This window comes from Equus caballus, chromosome 14 (assembly GCF_041296265.1).
Source record: "Equus caballus isolate H_3958 breed thoroughbred chromosome 14, TB-T2T, whole genome shotgun sequence".
Lineage (NCBI taxonomy): Eukaryota > Metazoa > Chordata > Mammalia > Perissodactyla > Equidae > Equus > Equus caballus.
The window spans coordinates 23184540-23200641 of NC_091697.1; the positions used below are offsets into that span (position 1 = coordinate 23184540).

Here is a 16102-nt window from a genome sequence, read left to right on the forward strand (position 1 = left end):
AGCACCATGCAGGGTCCCCGTCCCCTCGGAAAGCCCCAAGCTTTCTGCTCTATCCCCTGCTCCCTTCAGCCCAGGGGGTCCTTTCTGGAATGAGGCAGATCTTCCTCCACGTTTCTTCAAGATACTTCATGCTACCCAGGAATTGCCTCCCCTCTGTGGAGCAGATCTTGGAAACAAAAGCAAGAGGGTCGGGAAAGCGTTCCCTACTTTCTTCCGCGTGGTATCCTTTTCCCACACAATCAGCTCAGGGACATTACCTGTTTCCATCTGGTGTGGTGAGGAGGGAAGAGGGAGTGAAAAAACAGAACCTTAATCTCCAAAATATATAGCAGCTCAAAGGGCATTGGAGGCTGTGGGTGCTGGGAGGGGCCAGCTTGATGGGCCTGAGTGTGGGTGGGAGGGGAGGATGGCCCATGGGGGACACGAGGGCGTAGGAGAAGCCAGGGCTCAGAATGCAGTGGGCTTTCAATGCCAGGTAAGGAGAGCCGATTTACTCCTGAGGGCCAGGAGGAGCCACCAAGAGGCTAGAGGCAGGGGAGTGACAGGGTCGGTTTAAGCCAATGAGAAGGATGTGTGGGACGGGACCCTGAAGGAGGGAGACTGAGGGGGCTGCCTGGGGGAGGAGTGAGGAGGACCAGAACTCGGGTTCTGGCAGAGGAAGGGGCAGGTTCAAGCCACAGTGTGAAAGTGGAATGGTCAGGGCTCAGCGGCCAACAAGATGTTGGCTGATATAAAGGGAGGTTTCCACTCTGAAAGGCTGAGTAGTTGGTGACGTCATCACCCGATTTAAGGGACGTGGGAAATAAAGCCTATTTGGGGAAATATGATGAAGGTCTGAGGACACATACTGACTCTGAGGTGCCTGCAAGGACATTCAATTAGAGATGCTGAGCAGGAAGAGACGGACACAGGTGTGACTCTCAGGAGAAAGATCCGGACTGGAGACAGACATTTAGGAGTTATTGATATAGAGGCATTTTTTTTCACCATCCATCCAGGAGTTCACAGACAAGTAATCTGATGACACAAACAGATTGTGATAACTTTGTGACACAGAGATACACAGGATTTGGGGGGACTACAGTGGAGGATCTTGCCCAGTTTGGGGAGGTCCAGGGAAGACTTCACAGAGAAGGGGACACCCGAACTGAGTCCTAAAGCATGAACTAGAATGTGCTTGATGGATGAGATTGCTTGGGGGCTGAGGAACTTTCTGGAGAGAGCTCATCTGAGGGAGCTGGTGTCATGAGCCTACGCTGTGGTGAGGCCTAGCTAGTGTCGCAGCCAAGCCTAAACAAGTCATGGAGTCCAGCTGGAAAGCGGATTTCATTTGTGTATTGGTGAGGGTAATTCTTTCTGCTGTAACAAATAAAATCCAAAATTTCATTAATAACACTATAAAAATTGTTTTTCAGTCATGTAATGGCCCAATGGTGTCAAGTGGCTCTCCGGCACATGGAGATTCAGGGACCCAGGCTCCTTCCATGTCATGGCTCCATCATCCGCTCAGGCCTGAGAATCCTCAGCTTCCAGACACTGCAGAGCAGGGAGGAGTGCGAAGGAAGAGAGCTGAGAAGCCCCACCATCTGCTTAAAAGTGCCAGCCTAGAAGTGACACACATCACTTCCACTCACATTTGAATGGTATATAATCAAGCTTGGAAGCAAGAAGGGCTGGGAAAGATGATCCTTCACCAGTCAAGTCCCCCCTGGTGACAACTCCGTGCTCTGGAAAGAGGTAGTGGAACTTTCTAGAGAACCAGCAATCTCTGTCACCATTGGCATCAAATTGAGTAGCAGAGGGAGCATGGAGAACTGGTGTGGGGAAAGATTATCCGGCTGCAGCAGGGCTCCGTGAGAAAGAGCGATGTGACTGATTCGCAGTCTGCCATGAGTCCAGATGCGAGCAGTTAGGGTGACCATTTACTTACAACCCAAGCAGGACAGCTGTCACTCATATTTGGCTTTCAGGGCAGCCCCCATGGCTTCATGTAGGGGTCCCATGTAGAGCCCAGAGGAGGTAGGGGTGCTGTGGATATAACAGAATGAAAGCGTTGTTTGGGGTAAAATTCTGTAGGACAGGCACTAGCCATCCTGCAGTGGGCTCCTGATAATAGAGTGAAATTCAAAGGGAGGAGCACGTCTTCTCACCTTACTCCACTGAGCATGAGGAAACTGGACACTACCCGCACTGTAGGGCATCCGTGACACTGCCCATCTGTCTGAGCACGTCGGGGGCATCCACGGAGCTCAGCCAGGCAGCAGAGCCCAGCAGCTCCACACCTGTTCTCGAGCACAGGTGAGACTCCACCTGGGCCGGGGAAGGGGCTGGAATCCTCCGTGAGCAAATGGGGGCAGATGTCTATGACATTTAGGTATAAGCGTTAATAGGATCCCATCATTGCTCTCAGTGGGGAGGACCTGGGAAACTCAGCTTAAATATAACCCAATACAATGACCCCTCCAAAATTGTCAGCCTTCAGAAAACAAGTGGCTCCCTCTCTGAGTCTTGATGGTTACACACAAAGGCGAATGATATACACCAACACACAAAGTTAATGACTCAAAAACCGTTCTTAGAGATGTCAGAAATTCTAAACGTCAAAAACATGCCTTATCTGAAACAACTTTACAGGTATACTAGAGACGAACGGATAAGTAAATCTATGGTAGATAATAGTCGGATTTTCCACAGTCAGAGACAGAAGTTACAAGGAAGCAGAGGGAATGTTAGAACAAATCCTTCAGTTTTGCACTGGCAACGGGTAGGAAAATAAAGTCATGTGGGTTCGATTTGATAGATGGACAGATGATAGGTAGGTAGATGATGGATAGACAGATAAAGAGAGAGAGAGAGATGTGTGTGTACGCGGGCTAGGACGCACCCATAATTCCCTAACTCTGCCTACTGAGAGGCCCTGGAAGCAGTGATTCCCGCGGAGCAATGACCACACCTAACAGCCACATCTTAGTTCTGAATACCACTCCTCAATCAAAGGAACTGGGGGGCCGGCTCCGTGGCCCAGTGGCTGAGTTCGCGCGCTCCGCTGCACGGCCCAGGGTTCGGATCCTGGGTGCTGGCATGGTACTGCTCGTCAGGCTACGTTGAGGCGGCGTCCCACATCCCACAACTAGAAGGATCTGCAACTAAGATATACAACTGTGTACGGGGGTGGTTTGGGGAGATAAAGCAGAAAAAAAAAAAAAGGAACCAGGGCTCCTGGGAGGCGTGGTTGATTCCAAGACTAGGAAAGGGAAAATACAAGATGAGCCTGGAGCATCTTGTGGTGCTGGAAAATAAGAATGTGCCAAGAAAAAGTGTCAAAAGAACACAGGAGCTGACCTGAAAGTATTCCCAATGACATAAGCTGAAATGATTTGAGCAACAAAATAAATAAAGATAATATTTGATTAAAACCCAAAGAATAAATAAATATCCATGCATCCATATTAATATAAACAGATGATTGAATAAGTAAATAAATGGGGAGAAGGGGCAACTCTTCCTTGCAGAATTCCAATTACTAAACCTAGAAGAAATGAGGGAAATAGAAATTACTATAAGAACACTACAGTAGTGGTCGCTGTGGGCAAGACCCCCTGATGAATGCTAAAATTAGTGTGTGGAAGTTTAAGGGGATACAGGTTATCTGTACATCATCAAAGCACCTTCTCCCCAGTTTGTTACTAATTACAAAGGGAAAAATAGCAACATTGAGGTTGACATCACCAGGAATAAGACGGCTCAAACTCCCGCACCCCTGCCGCGATGCTCTGAGTCTCTGGGTTCTTCCCCACAGGCCATCTCCTCACCGTAACTGTGGGCGGCCACCAGACAAGCCAGACTGAGCGGAATCCTCAAAACACCTGAGCAGCACCCTTCAAAAGTGTCAAGGTCGTGAGAGACAAGGTAAGACTGTGGAACTGTCACAGATTGAAGAAGACTAAGGACACAGCTAAATGCAATGCAGGGTCCTGGAACAGATCTTGGAGGAGAAAATGGATTTTAGTGGAAAACTGTGAGATCTGAATCAAGTCTGTAGTTTTTTTTTTTTTTTTGATGCAGGTAAAGAGTTTGGTTAAAATTGTTTCAGGAAACATGACAGAGACCTCAAAGCAATACTTTAAATTAATGTTATCATTAAAAATGATATATTTGCATAACTAAATGTGACATTTGGAAACTGTGAGTAGAGATGAGGAAAATGGGACACCCATGATGGGGGCGTAAGGCAGGCCTGGAAGGAAGGAGGCCGCGTCCCAGAGCTTCCTAAAGCGGGGGAGGTAACGGATTTCTGTGTTGGGGGCACTTCACAGCCACTGCTGTATTTTAAGCCACAAGAACCCTATGAGGGGAGGGGTTATTTATAAATAATTCCACTTTACAGATGAGGAAACTGAGGCTGAATGAGAGACTTATTCAAGATACAGTAGCTACAATTTGTTGAGTGCCTTTTGCAGGTAATTCTTTAAAGATTATTCCACTGAATTCTTGCAAAACCACATAGGTACGATTACTATCCCTATTTTAAAGATGGGGAAGCTGAAGCTTAGAGAGAAGGGAGTTGGCCAAGGCCGCAGATGCAGGAGGAGGAGCAGAGCCTGGAGACGAGCTCCTCCCAAGAGTGCTCCCCTCCCTCTGCACGTGCCCCACCCACACCAGGCCCTGACCCAGCACAGCGCTCACCAGGGACCTGGAATTGGAGCACAGATTACATCAAGTCAGTCCACAGCCTCTGGACGCCATTCCCCTGGAAGAAGACAGAGAGGCAGAGACAGAGAAAGACAAGGACAGATGGAAAAAGAGAGAGAGAGAAAGAGAGTAGAGAGAAAGGCAAAGAGGGTCTGGAGAGAGGGGAGGCCATCTTTGAGGGCAACTTTGAGTAATGACTCTGGGTCTGGAATCTCAGAAACAGATGATTTCTGACAAAAGGGCAGAATCAAATACACCCCTCCACCCCACACACCCCCTCGCACCCCCACTCCTACCACCCCACATTCCCCCCCCACCAGACTGAGTCTGATCTTTGGGGACCACCATTGATGTTGCCAAGGAAACCAGACCTTTTCCCTCAACTGTTCAGAAGCGCTGTTGTTTTTTTTAAGAGGTGGTGTTCTGTGTTTCTTGGAAACATTACCGGGGGATTTCTCTCTTCTTCTTTCACATGAGTCTCCAATCGGGTTAGTGCACATTATAGGCGAGGGGGGGCAGGGTTATTGATCGACAGCATTTCCGACAGGTGATCTTTCAATTTTCCAGGAAAACATACTTCTCCCTAAACATCTTCTAACCTGATTAACAGCTGGGATTGCCCCGGGCGCCACCACCGCCTTCCCCAAGGCCCGGCTATTGTCTGTTCTTTGCCTTCTTCCCCCTCGCTCTCATGAGCCCCCAGGGGAGCGGTGGCAGCTTCCTGTGCCTAGCCAGTCTTTGCATCCAGCACTGCCACAGGGGAACCATCCCAGAAGCATTGCGAGGGGCGGCCCTGGGCTTCTTTATGTTGCTCTTCCCAGTACTGGGGACAGAGTGGCTCTGTGGGGGTCTTCTCTCCACCCTCCGGAATTCTTCCCTTCAAAATGCAACCCAGTCTTCAAGGCCTGGTTCCAAGACCAGTTCCTCCAAGGACCGCTGGCAGCCCCCGCTCTGCCACACTGCCCTCCTCGGAACTCTGCCCACGCCCTCCCCTGCACAGCTTCAGTCCAGGATCGTCTCCCTGTCAACTGTGAGCCTCTCAGGAGACAGCTTCCCAGGGTTGGTGGGGAGATTAAAAAGTGGGCAAAAGCCACAAAGAGAGCTTGTTCTCCGAACCAGGGTGCTGTTTCCATCATGGCTCCGTGTCTCCCCCGACCCTCTGTCTGCCAGCAGCGCTCTGCTCTGCGAAACCCCATCCTCCAAAAACCAGAGGAGCTTTCCCCGGCCAAACCCCCTTTGGTTAAACTCTTCTAGAACTAATCTTCCTCTCCTTGGGCATTCATGGGGGGAGTTCAGCATCCTCCTATTTTGGGATGAGAAAATTCTGACTCCACCAGGAATAGCACATGGCCCCAGGGTTGCTGCTGAAAGCAGAAATGTCTGTCGTCCTTTTCCATCCCTTCTATCCTCCCTTCTTTCCAGTCACACACCCATAGCCTGTTCATTCCAGAGCAAAGATAGCTTTGGTTTATTTTTTGAGGCAATGGAGTGGCAAATCCATTTATGACAGAATGTTTGAACATGTGTTCATTAAGTCGTTAGCTGACTTTGTGTAATTGAAAAACATCGTGGGTGTTTGTGCGTTGGCCATATGGATCCGCCTGCCTCCGCGAGCGGGAAGCCAGCCCAGAGCCCGCCCTGTCCTTCCCGGCACTGTTCCCGACAGAGAGGCTGGACTCCAGGGCTTTACGGCACAGGCCAGCCTGTCTGAAGCCCGTGCGCAGCCCTGTGCCACCCAGAGGGCAGGCGCACTGCTCTCTTCCCCTCCTTCCCGCCAGCGTGCACATCAGGGCCCAGCTCCTTGTGCAGTCAGCAGCTTAGAGCCTCCAGCCCTAGCTCTGCCCAAAGTCAGTCCTGGACTCTGCCTCCAAGGGCCCGCCATCTCAGTGAGAGAAGAGTTGTGAACGCAGACTATGAACTGGAAGCAAACTGCAGCCACGAGCGGCACTGCCCAATGGCACCGTGGCTAAGATGCTGGTACCAAAACGTGTGGGCTGGAATCACAGCCGGGCTGCTTCCTAACCGCATGACCTTTTGCGAGCTGCTGTGAGGCTCAGTGCCTTCATCTCAAAATGGGGGCCATGATGAAGACAAGGATGTTGATGATGGGGGTGCCCCCTCCCGGAATTGGCAAGAGGGTTGTATGAAGTAAGACACGCAAATCCCTCAGGACACGGCCCATAGCAGAGGCGTTTAAGTGTTTGCTATCCTTGACGTGAGCCATTGACACTGAGTTCTGGCTGAGAATAGCTCAGCTCGCTTTTGTGATACCTTGACTCAACTTTCTGAGGAGTGAACTACGAGCTTGACAGCGTTGCTCAGGATCTTACAGGAGCAGTCAAGGGGGCCAAGGAGTCACACACACCCGGGGTCAGATTCCAGCTCATCCCTGAAGGCCTAGGGCATCTCTTCATCCTCAGAGCCTCAGTCTCTCCATCTGTCAAATGGGGATCAATAACTCCCATCTGCTAAGGTTATAATAAGCCTTAAATGAGCTAATTATGAAGAGGGCCCCATCATCGCTCATCATCTTCCTCCTCAAGCTGTTGGCTACTGGCCGATTGTCTTCTGTCAAAGGCACCCGCAGACTTCTTTGGCCAATGTCTGTTTCCACATCCCCCTCCACCTCCAGACTTCGGGTCAGTGAATGCGGGTCCTTCACCACAGAATGCCCCGCACCCAGCACAGCCTGGCCCTCAGGAGGTGCTCAGCAGATGCTCTCAGGGTGAAGGACGTTGGGCTGCACAACCAGTAGCCCACATCTCTTGGTCCTGGCTTCTGACCTCAGCTTCATTTCAGGCCCCGTGGCCTGAGGATGGAGGGTCCCCCGCAGTCCAATTCCGGCTCCAGCCTAACAGGACACTTGCCTCCAGAGCCCACCCTGTCCTTGGGACCCCTGCCCCCAGCATTTTCCTGGCCGGGCTCACTGAGCAGAAAGTAAAGAAAGTTGCAAAGGAAAATCAAGGGTCTCAGACACATCTATCTTTATTTGTTTCCTGTCAGAAAAGTTCAAGAATTACACCAAAAAATACTTCAGCCTCTGCTACCTACTGACAAAAATACACCACAAAATTATAAAGCGCTCAGCGGTTTTGCTGGGGACAATTTGTTATTCCGCTTCAGATGACAAATGAATTTACAGGTGACTCCAGGCGATGGGGGTGGGGGGTCGGATGAGAGCGTTTGGCAGGATAGTTCGAGCTATGCTAGTCAGCCACCCAGCTGCTGCGTATGAAGGTTTTGGCAACATAGCAAGCCACCAGAAAATGCCCGGTACATGGCCTGTCAGAGCCTCATGGGGAAACAGGACCACATCTCAAATAACCAAGTCTCCTGTCAGTTCTGGCCCCATTGGGCCTGGAGCCAACACCGCACAGAGTGGGCCTCCCCGAAACATTCGCAGGAGAGCCGCGTGGGAGCGCCCGATGTGGCTCCAGGACAGTGGGAGGCCTGCCAACCCTCGATGCTACCTCCTGGTCAGGAGCTTCTAGAAGCAGCTTGGGGAGCTTGGACGAATGTCCCCTGTCAACACAACAGAATGGGCAAAAACGGTCACGTTTTTCAGCTTCCTTTAGAATGATCTGGCATTGCTGCAGCCCCAGTCTTAAAATCTGCCTGGCTGTCACCTGAGCTTCCTGTTATGACCCTTATTGTTCTTCCTATTGTCATCAGCACTCACTCTGGGAAACAACAAACAAAAATTTGAAAAGTTGGGTGCCTGTGCTCATAGTGTGGCCAGATGTCACATGCCTGTCCTGGCCTTGCCTCTTCCTGCAGCCTCTCCTGCCCTCTCTGCTTGCCCTCTGCCTTCTCCTCAACGTGGGCATCGCCCAGGTGTGGCCCTAGAAACACAGGAAAAACGCAGAGGCTGCCCGCTGCTCAGTCCGCTCACACCCACCCTCCCCGGCCGCGGGGCTGGGCCTGGGCTCTAGCTGGCGTGCCCGCACACACGGGTTTGTGCTAACCTTGCGAAATACACCCGTGGTGGCTGCCTTCCACTTCGGGTTGTGTGCGTCCCGGGCTTACTAATGCGGAAACCAGTCCTTCTCTGCCCCTCGGCAGGTCCCAACTCCTGTGTTCCTCTCCTGCACACGGAGGCCAACCAAGAGCCGGCGCCCGGGTCACTGTGTGTTCGCTACCTTCCTTGAGAAGCCCGCGCTGAAGCTACGATTCCTCCCCTCAGAAGCCCAGGGTGCGCTCTGCCTTTCACCATCTTCCAGATGCAGCCAGTTTAAACCCTTTTTCGTTCATTTTCTTTGTTCCTTTCTTTTTCTGTTTTTAAATTTTCCTAACAAATAATAAGCAGTGGCTTTGAAAATATCTTACATGGGAACAATCAACACGAAACATGCCTTTGTACATGAGCCTGACTGGGGACGGATCAACAATACCAAAGGACGGAAAGAAATATCAATTCAGACAACTCCAGTGCACGATATTTTCGGTGAGTTCCCCCCACCCACCCCCGGCCCCGCCCCCGCCCCCGCATCCCAGGAGTACAGTGTTGTCTTGTAACTGGAGTTGGCTTAGCCAACGGGGTCCCCCTCTCCCCCTCCACTCTGGCTGGGGTGGGCCTCTAATGGCCCTGGGTCTTGGGCGGCTTGGGCTCATGGATGACGGCGGCCGCCGACAGCCAAGGCCCGATGGCCCGAGCAGTGCTCTGCTTGGCCACACTGTAATGGCTGATGACCGTGTAGAAGCGGCTTCTGGAGTTGGGGTCCTGGGATGAGTAGTAAGCATCCAGGGAGGCCGGGATACAGCGCTTGTGCTGGGGAAGAGAGAGAGAGAGTCAGGGACAGCTCAGCAGACTGCTTCCAACCCACCCTGCAACACGGCCGCCCCACCTGGGGGCCACAGCCACACCAGGCTCTCAGCCAGACAGCAGGTGACAGCACCTGGCTTGGGCCTGGCACACAGCAGGCATTCCCCAACATCAACCCCATCATCAAAGCTGCCACCCACTTGAAGCCAGAAGAAACGAACCTGACACTGATACGACTTCAAGGCCAACCTCCTCCGCTTGCTGCCTGGGTGGCTGTAGTGGACACAGTTGGCAGCCCCCAGATCCTCTTTATCTGGCTGATTCACCCATCGCCCAACTGCTTCTCTGGGCCACTGCCCACAGCCAACGGCTGCATCTATTTTATTTCCTTGATTTTATACTTGTAACTCTTTTCTCTTTTCTGTTCCATCAAAAGTCTTGTTTCCTAACAACATTGATGTAATTGTGTATTTGCCTTATCCTATATTTGCATATCAAAACGTCACAAAATAACACCAATATTATGACTACCAGACTACTGAATGAACCTTAAGATTTCTCTGCAGCTCTGTGTGTCCTTAGAATATATTCCAAAAAAAGAATTAAATAGGTAAAGGATAGACAAAGAAACCAAGCATTTATTAATTTATTCAGCACCTCTGATGTGCCAGGCACTATTCTAGGTACTAGGAATACAGCAACTCTGTAACCAACACTGGCCATACTTTTATGACCCTTCAAACAAAATCGTGTCTTGTTTTCAGCTTTCCACACCACTTACAGTCAATAATGCAAGGCCACCTGACAAAGGGCCCAGAGTCGTGGTATTCGATGGACCTCTTCTGTCCGTCCCATCTATAGCCCATCATCTAGCAGGCCCTTTTTTATTTTTTTTGAGGAAGATTAGCCCTGAGCTAACTACTGCCAGTCCTCCTCTTTTTGCTGAAGAAGACTGGCCCTGAGCTAACATCCGTGCCCATCTTCCTCTACTTTATATGTGGGACGCCTACCACAGCATGGCGTGCCAAATGGTGCCATGTCCACACCCGGGATCCGAACCCACGAACCCTGGGCCACTGAGAAGTGGAGCGTGTGAACTTAACCGCTGCGCCACCGGGCCGGCCCCTAGCTGGCCCTTTGCCAACTGATTTTACTGAAATTCTCTCCTTAAGGCCTCACCAAAACCCTGCGGGCAGGCATTATTAATGCCCACTTTGCAGGCAAGAAACCTGAGGCTCAGAGGGGCAAGGAGACACCCTGAAGTCATACAAATGGTTCAGTTCTTCAAGGGAAGGAGCACAATGAGAGCCAGCCAGGGTCAGGGGCAAGGGCCCAGCTGCAGGACTGCAGAAGACCACCTCAGAAGCCCCGGTCCCCGTCTTCACATCTCTGCGGGCCGACGCAGGGGTAGGGAACCAGTCAGGAAACCAGGAAGACTCGCGCCAGGGCCGAGATTTCTGGAAATGGAACAGTGTCTCTCAAGCAGGAGGGTGCGCTCCCTGACCCCGAAGCCGGACCACCTCCTGACTCCTGCCTGCAGATCCCAACTGGGAAGAGAAGCTCCACTGCCTAAGGGGGACCAAGTCCTTCCTGAAAGCTTGGAAGCTCCCTGCTAGACACACACTGAATTTTAAACAGTCGGCAGAGGTTGCCATACCTAGAATTTGGATGCCAATGCAAAGAAGATGTCGATAAACCCTCTAATTGAAGTTGACAGTGACCCCGGCCACTCACCTGTTGGGACCCCTTACCTTATAGACAAATCCCTCTGGGCAGCTGTGGTCATAGGTGAAGGCTTTATAAACCACGAGGAACACGATGCAGGCAAGGAAAGCGAGGGCCAGGCTGACGAGGATGGTGACCTGGAGGAGAACAAAACGGAGCGTCATCCAGCCTCTGCCTGCCTGCCTTCAGTCCACACGCGCAGCCTTCGGATCCCAGCGCCGGCCGGCAGCCTGGCATGGCAGAAAGAGTAGGAGGTGCCCGGACCCCAGAGAACTGGCTCTGTCACTAACTTGCAGTGTGACCCTGAGCAAAGCACCTGCACTCTTTGGGCCTCGGTTTCCCCCCTCTGCCGGACACTCTCTGAAGCTCCTTCTTGGCTCGGTGTATGATTTCCCCCCCACTTACTTTTTCGGTTAACTGTGGGGGCGTGGAGGGTGACCATTAAACTGTCGCTTCTGGTGTTCCCGTCTTCCCCCACACCAGCCCTGCTGCCCCTTCTGAATTCCAATCTCAGGTAGCGACCCCTTATTTCACCTCCACTTGGATGTCCAGCAGGCACCGTAGACAGGTTCCCAGCCCAAACTTCTGCTCTCGTCCCACCCCAAACCTGCTCCACCTGCATTTTTCCCCAGGTCAGGAAATGTCAGCTCCACCTGCAGCCGCTCAGGCCAAAAGCCTTGATATCGTCTTTGATGTTCCCTTTTCCTCACATCCTACGTCCAATCCACCAGCAGAACCTATCATTTCTGCCTTCAGATGCCTCCTTGATCTGACTGCTTCTTTCACTCGATCATCTGCACCCTGACCCAAGCCATCGTCATCTCTCACCCGCAGTGTGGAGATGGCCTTCTAACCAGGGGCCTCCTCAACCCCTATGGTGTATGCATGCAGCAACCAGAGGTCCTTTCAAAAGGTAAGTCAAGGCACATCCCTTGTCTTCTCAAAAGCATCTAATGTTCTCCAAATCATTCATAGGAAAAGTCCAGCTCCTACCCATTATCTACAAGTAAGTTTTAAAAAATAGTGCAACACCAAACAGACTGGGGACACCATCAGGATTTACCAGAGAGGAGTCAATGGGTCATTTCTGGCACCTCCAGGCCTGCACTGGCCCCACCCCACCGCCTGTGGACAAAGGGGTAGGGTAACTCCCATGACACTGGGCACCTTGTGTTATAAGCAGAATTTTTTTCCTATTATTTTTAAAAGCTGGTGGCCTTTTGAGTCAGTTTTCCTAGAAATATGGCGGAATCCCTCTCATGGAGAGAAAGTCCATTTTGATTCAGAAGAAAAATAAAGTTAGCCTTGGGGGTGCTCAGCCCACCTCCTTCCCACCCCAGGACGTGGTTTATGAGAACAGGAGGAGACAGAAGTCTACATTGCTCCAAACAAATGGAGGTGCTTGTTGGCAGCTTTAAATACTGGATGGGAGGAACTTGAAAAGGAAAAGAGGAAGATGGATATGGCAGGCGTCTGTCTGAATCCCGTGGGCAGACGCTAAACATGAGAAACACCCTGTGCGGGTGTGTATATGAAGTTACAGGACAGTGTGCTATTGTGATATAATAAGAAACATATATATTTGGTCTTGTTCCTGGTTCCTGGCACAGAGCTTCTAAAACCCTTGCAATTTCCTCAGGATAGAAACATCTTTTGTTATTCTATCTGGTTTTATTCCCGGTTCCTGAAATAGCTCACATCTACCCAGGTGAAAGGAGACTCTTTTACTATTCATAGCAAGCTCCTTCCAACCACTCTTGGGTTTATGTTAATGAGGTACTTTTGGAAAGCCCCTAAGGATGAGGGTTGGTTGCCAGGGGAACCACGCATGTGATTAGAAGGATGGAACTTTGAGCCCCACCCTGCTAACCTGGGGAGGCGAGCGGGACTAGAGATTGAGTTCAGGCACCAGGGCCAATGACTTAAGCAGCCATGCCTATGTAATGAGGCCTCCACGCAAACCCTAACTGAAGGGGTTCAGAGAGCTTCCCGGTTGGTGAACAAGAACACATCCGGGAGCATGGTGCACCCCAGACTCCATGGGGACGGAAGCTCCTGGGCTCAGGACCCTTCCAGACCTCGCCCTATGTATCTCCTCATCTGTTCATCTGTATCCTTTAACTTCCTTTCTAATAAGTAAAGCACTTTCCTGAGTTCTGTGAACCATTCTAGCAAATTATTGAACCTGAGGAGGTTGTAGGAACCCTCAATTAATAGTCTGTCGGTCAGAAGTACAGATGACAACCTGGGCCTTGCGACTCGAATCTAAAGCGTCGGTAGTCCTGTGGGACCGAGCCCTTAACCTGTGCGTCTGTGCTAAATCCGGGCAGTTAGGGTCGGAGTTGAGTTAAATTGTAGGACATCCAGGCAGCGTCCACTCAGAATTGGAGAATTGCTCGTGGAAAAGCCCCCGCACATTTGGTGTCAGAAGTGTTAATGAGAGTACAGAGAAAAAGTGTTTCTGCCTTTTGGATGGTGACATGTAAAATTCAGTTCTGAACTATTGTCAATGCAGTGCGCTCTCCACCCCATCCATCTGCACCCTGAACCCTCAGCAGCAGCCTGCTGCACGCTCATCGGCCTCCTGCCCAGGATTGGGGTGCTGATGGTGCGGGGTGAGACGGTGCAAAGATGAGACTGGAATCACCTGGCAAGATGTGGAGACAGAGGTGTCAGAAGAGGTTGGAATCTGGAGCAAGAGCCACCTCAAAGACACCTACACTCCCTTAGAGCCCCCAAAGATGGGATTTGATTAGTACAAGGAAGGGGACCACCCAAGACCACTACCCAATGCTGAAGACCTGGGCACACCCAGTCAGCAGATGTCTGGAGTACAGACGTAAAGAATTTTCAATGTCCAGATTTCCCAGTAGCTAAAGGTGAAAACAGCCCAAACATCCATCAACTAGTGAATGGATAAACAAACTGTGGTCTCTGCACAGAATAGAATATTATTCAGCCATAAAAAGGAATGAAGTACTGGTAGATGCTACAAATGCGGATGGACCTCGAAAATATGCCACATGAAAGAAGCCAGACGCAGCAGGCCGCATGCTGTCGGATTCTGTTTATCTGGAATATCCACAGAGACAGAAGGCAGAGTGCTGGTCGCCAGGGGCTGGGCAACGGGAGTGGCTGCCTTCAGGAACAGAGCTTCCTTTCAGGGTGAGGAAAACATTTTGGACCTCGATAGAGGTGGCAGTTGCACAGCACTGTGAACATACTAAATGCCACTGAATTTTTCACTTGAAAGTAGTTAATTTCATGTTATATGAATTTTACCTCGATTTTTAAAAAAATGCCCAGAGCCCAGGCTGATTATTTCTCTCAAGGGGACCTTAAACTCCTGCTAACATCCCCTCACCAGAGCTGCCCACGAGACTGGCATGCAGACCCACTCAGAGGTACGTCCACAGACAAAGGTGTTGCTGCAGCCTCCCATGTGCAAAGCAGAGTAGAGAGCTGAAGCCACGCAGCCGCCACATCAGCCAGATGCCCCCAACCTAACAGCCACGTGCAGTCCCAGCCCTGACTGAGCAGAGACCCAGGCCTCCTGTCGACTCAGGAGCAGGACAAGACGTCCCAGCACAGGCGTCCCCGGACACGGCTGGCTGCTTCCCCAGGTCAGGCGCAGGCTGGTGGAGAGGCAGAGGCTCTGGGAGGTGCAGCAGGGCCCAGCAGGACCATCCGCGGGACGGCTTCCCCTTGTAGGGGGCTCTTCCCATTTCCACCAGCCCTGAGTTAACATCCCCGCCTAGGAGAGGCAGGGTCTCATTCACCACAGTGCTCCCAGAACTCGACAAGCTGACCATAGCAAAGGTTCCTGGGAAAAGGGGAGGGAGGGAGGGGAGGAGGGAGGCCCTTAAATGATTCAGTGCTGGTGCCTGGATTGCCACCACCCCCGTGGATTCTAATTCACTGGGTCAGGGAGGGTGGGTCCAGGACACGTGTGTTTTTATAAACTCTCCAGGTGATTATAATGTGCACCCAGGAGCGAGAAGTACTACTGCGGTTTGACTGGTCTGCGTGGTTCTCGGGCTGGCTGCACCTTCTCAGGATCACGCCAGCAGCTCTGTAAACACTCCTGAAGCTGCCCCGCCCCCGACCACTTCCATCAGAATCACAGGGGTGGAGCCCGAGCCCCCAGGTGGTTGCCAGATGAAGACACTGGGTGGGGTGCCCCGGTGACTGTCAGAGTCCAGGGTCTGATGCGGACTTGGACACCAGGGCTGCAGCCCACCCTGAGGGATTCTGCTGAGCAAGGCTAACTCGGATCGGGCGGTGCCACAGGGTACCTAACCCAGGAACTAGGGTGAGTAGAGGCCATTTTAGGCATTTAACCTTTCTTGGTTTGCCTCCTTGTCCTGAATCTTGGTAACTTCAGCAACTGGAGGCTGGTCACTCTTTAAGAGCCTGTGGAAGTCAGAGAGTACAGGGCTGTGAATCGGGCACAGGCCCTCCCTTGGGACCTCACAGCCTACAGGGCGACGGAGAGGTGGACAGATGGACGCCAGCACTTGCAACAGCAACGGGTGACACCATAAGTGAGGGCATCAGCACTGGGGGCTGCTGGACCTAACCAGCCTCAGGGTTGCGGGGGGAGGGATCAGGGAAGGCCTCCTGGGGGAGGTGACACAGGAAAGGGCTTCAGGGAAGAGCACTAGGATAGCGGAGAAGGAGGTTCTGAGCAGAGGAAGTCGCATCTGCCACAGAGCAGAAGCCGGGCCTTCTGGAAACGTGCTATGGTTTGGAAAGGCTGGACCAGAGGATGCAAGTGAGGGAGAGAGGCCTGGGGCCATGTGTAGGTGGGAGGAGAACCGATAAGGAAGGACCAGACTAAAACTTGCCCTGTCCAGGGTAACAGAGAGCCCTGACAGTTTTAAGCAGGAAAGTGACAGGATCAGAATTATGTTTGGGAAAGAC

The 16102-nt window shown here is 51.7% G+C and overlaps 1 protein-coding gene across 1 annotated transcript in view; it reads right to left on the reverse strand.

Annotated features, from left to right (window-relative positions):
* Positions 1 to 7659: 7659 nt before the first annotated feature.
* NSG2 (neuronal vesicle trafficking associated 2) overlaps positions 7660 to 16102 on the reverse strand; it is a 57902-nt gene continuing 49459 nt past the window's right edge. Inside the window, exons 4-5 of the mRNA XM_023617214.2 lie at positions 11206 to 11316; positions 7660 to 9460 (exon numbers count right to left, since the gene is read on the reverse strand). Of these exons, the coding sequence (XP_023472982.1) occupies positions 9269 to 9460; positions 11206 to 11316 (303 nt within the window). The 3' untranslated portion in view covers positions 7660 to 9268. The remainder of the gene's footprint in view (positions 9461 to 11205; positions 11317 to 16102) is intronic.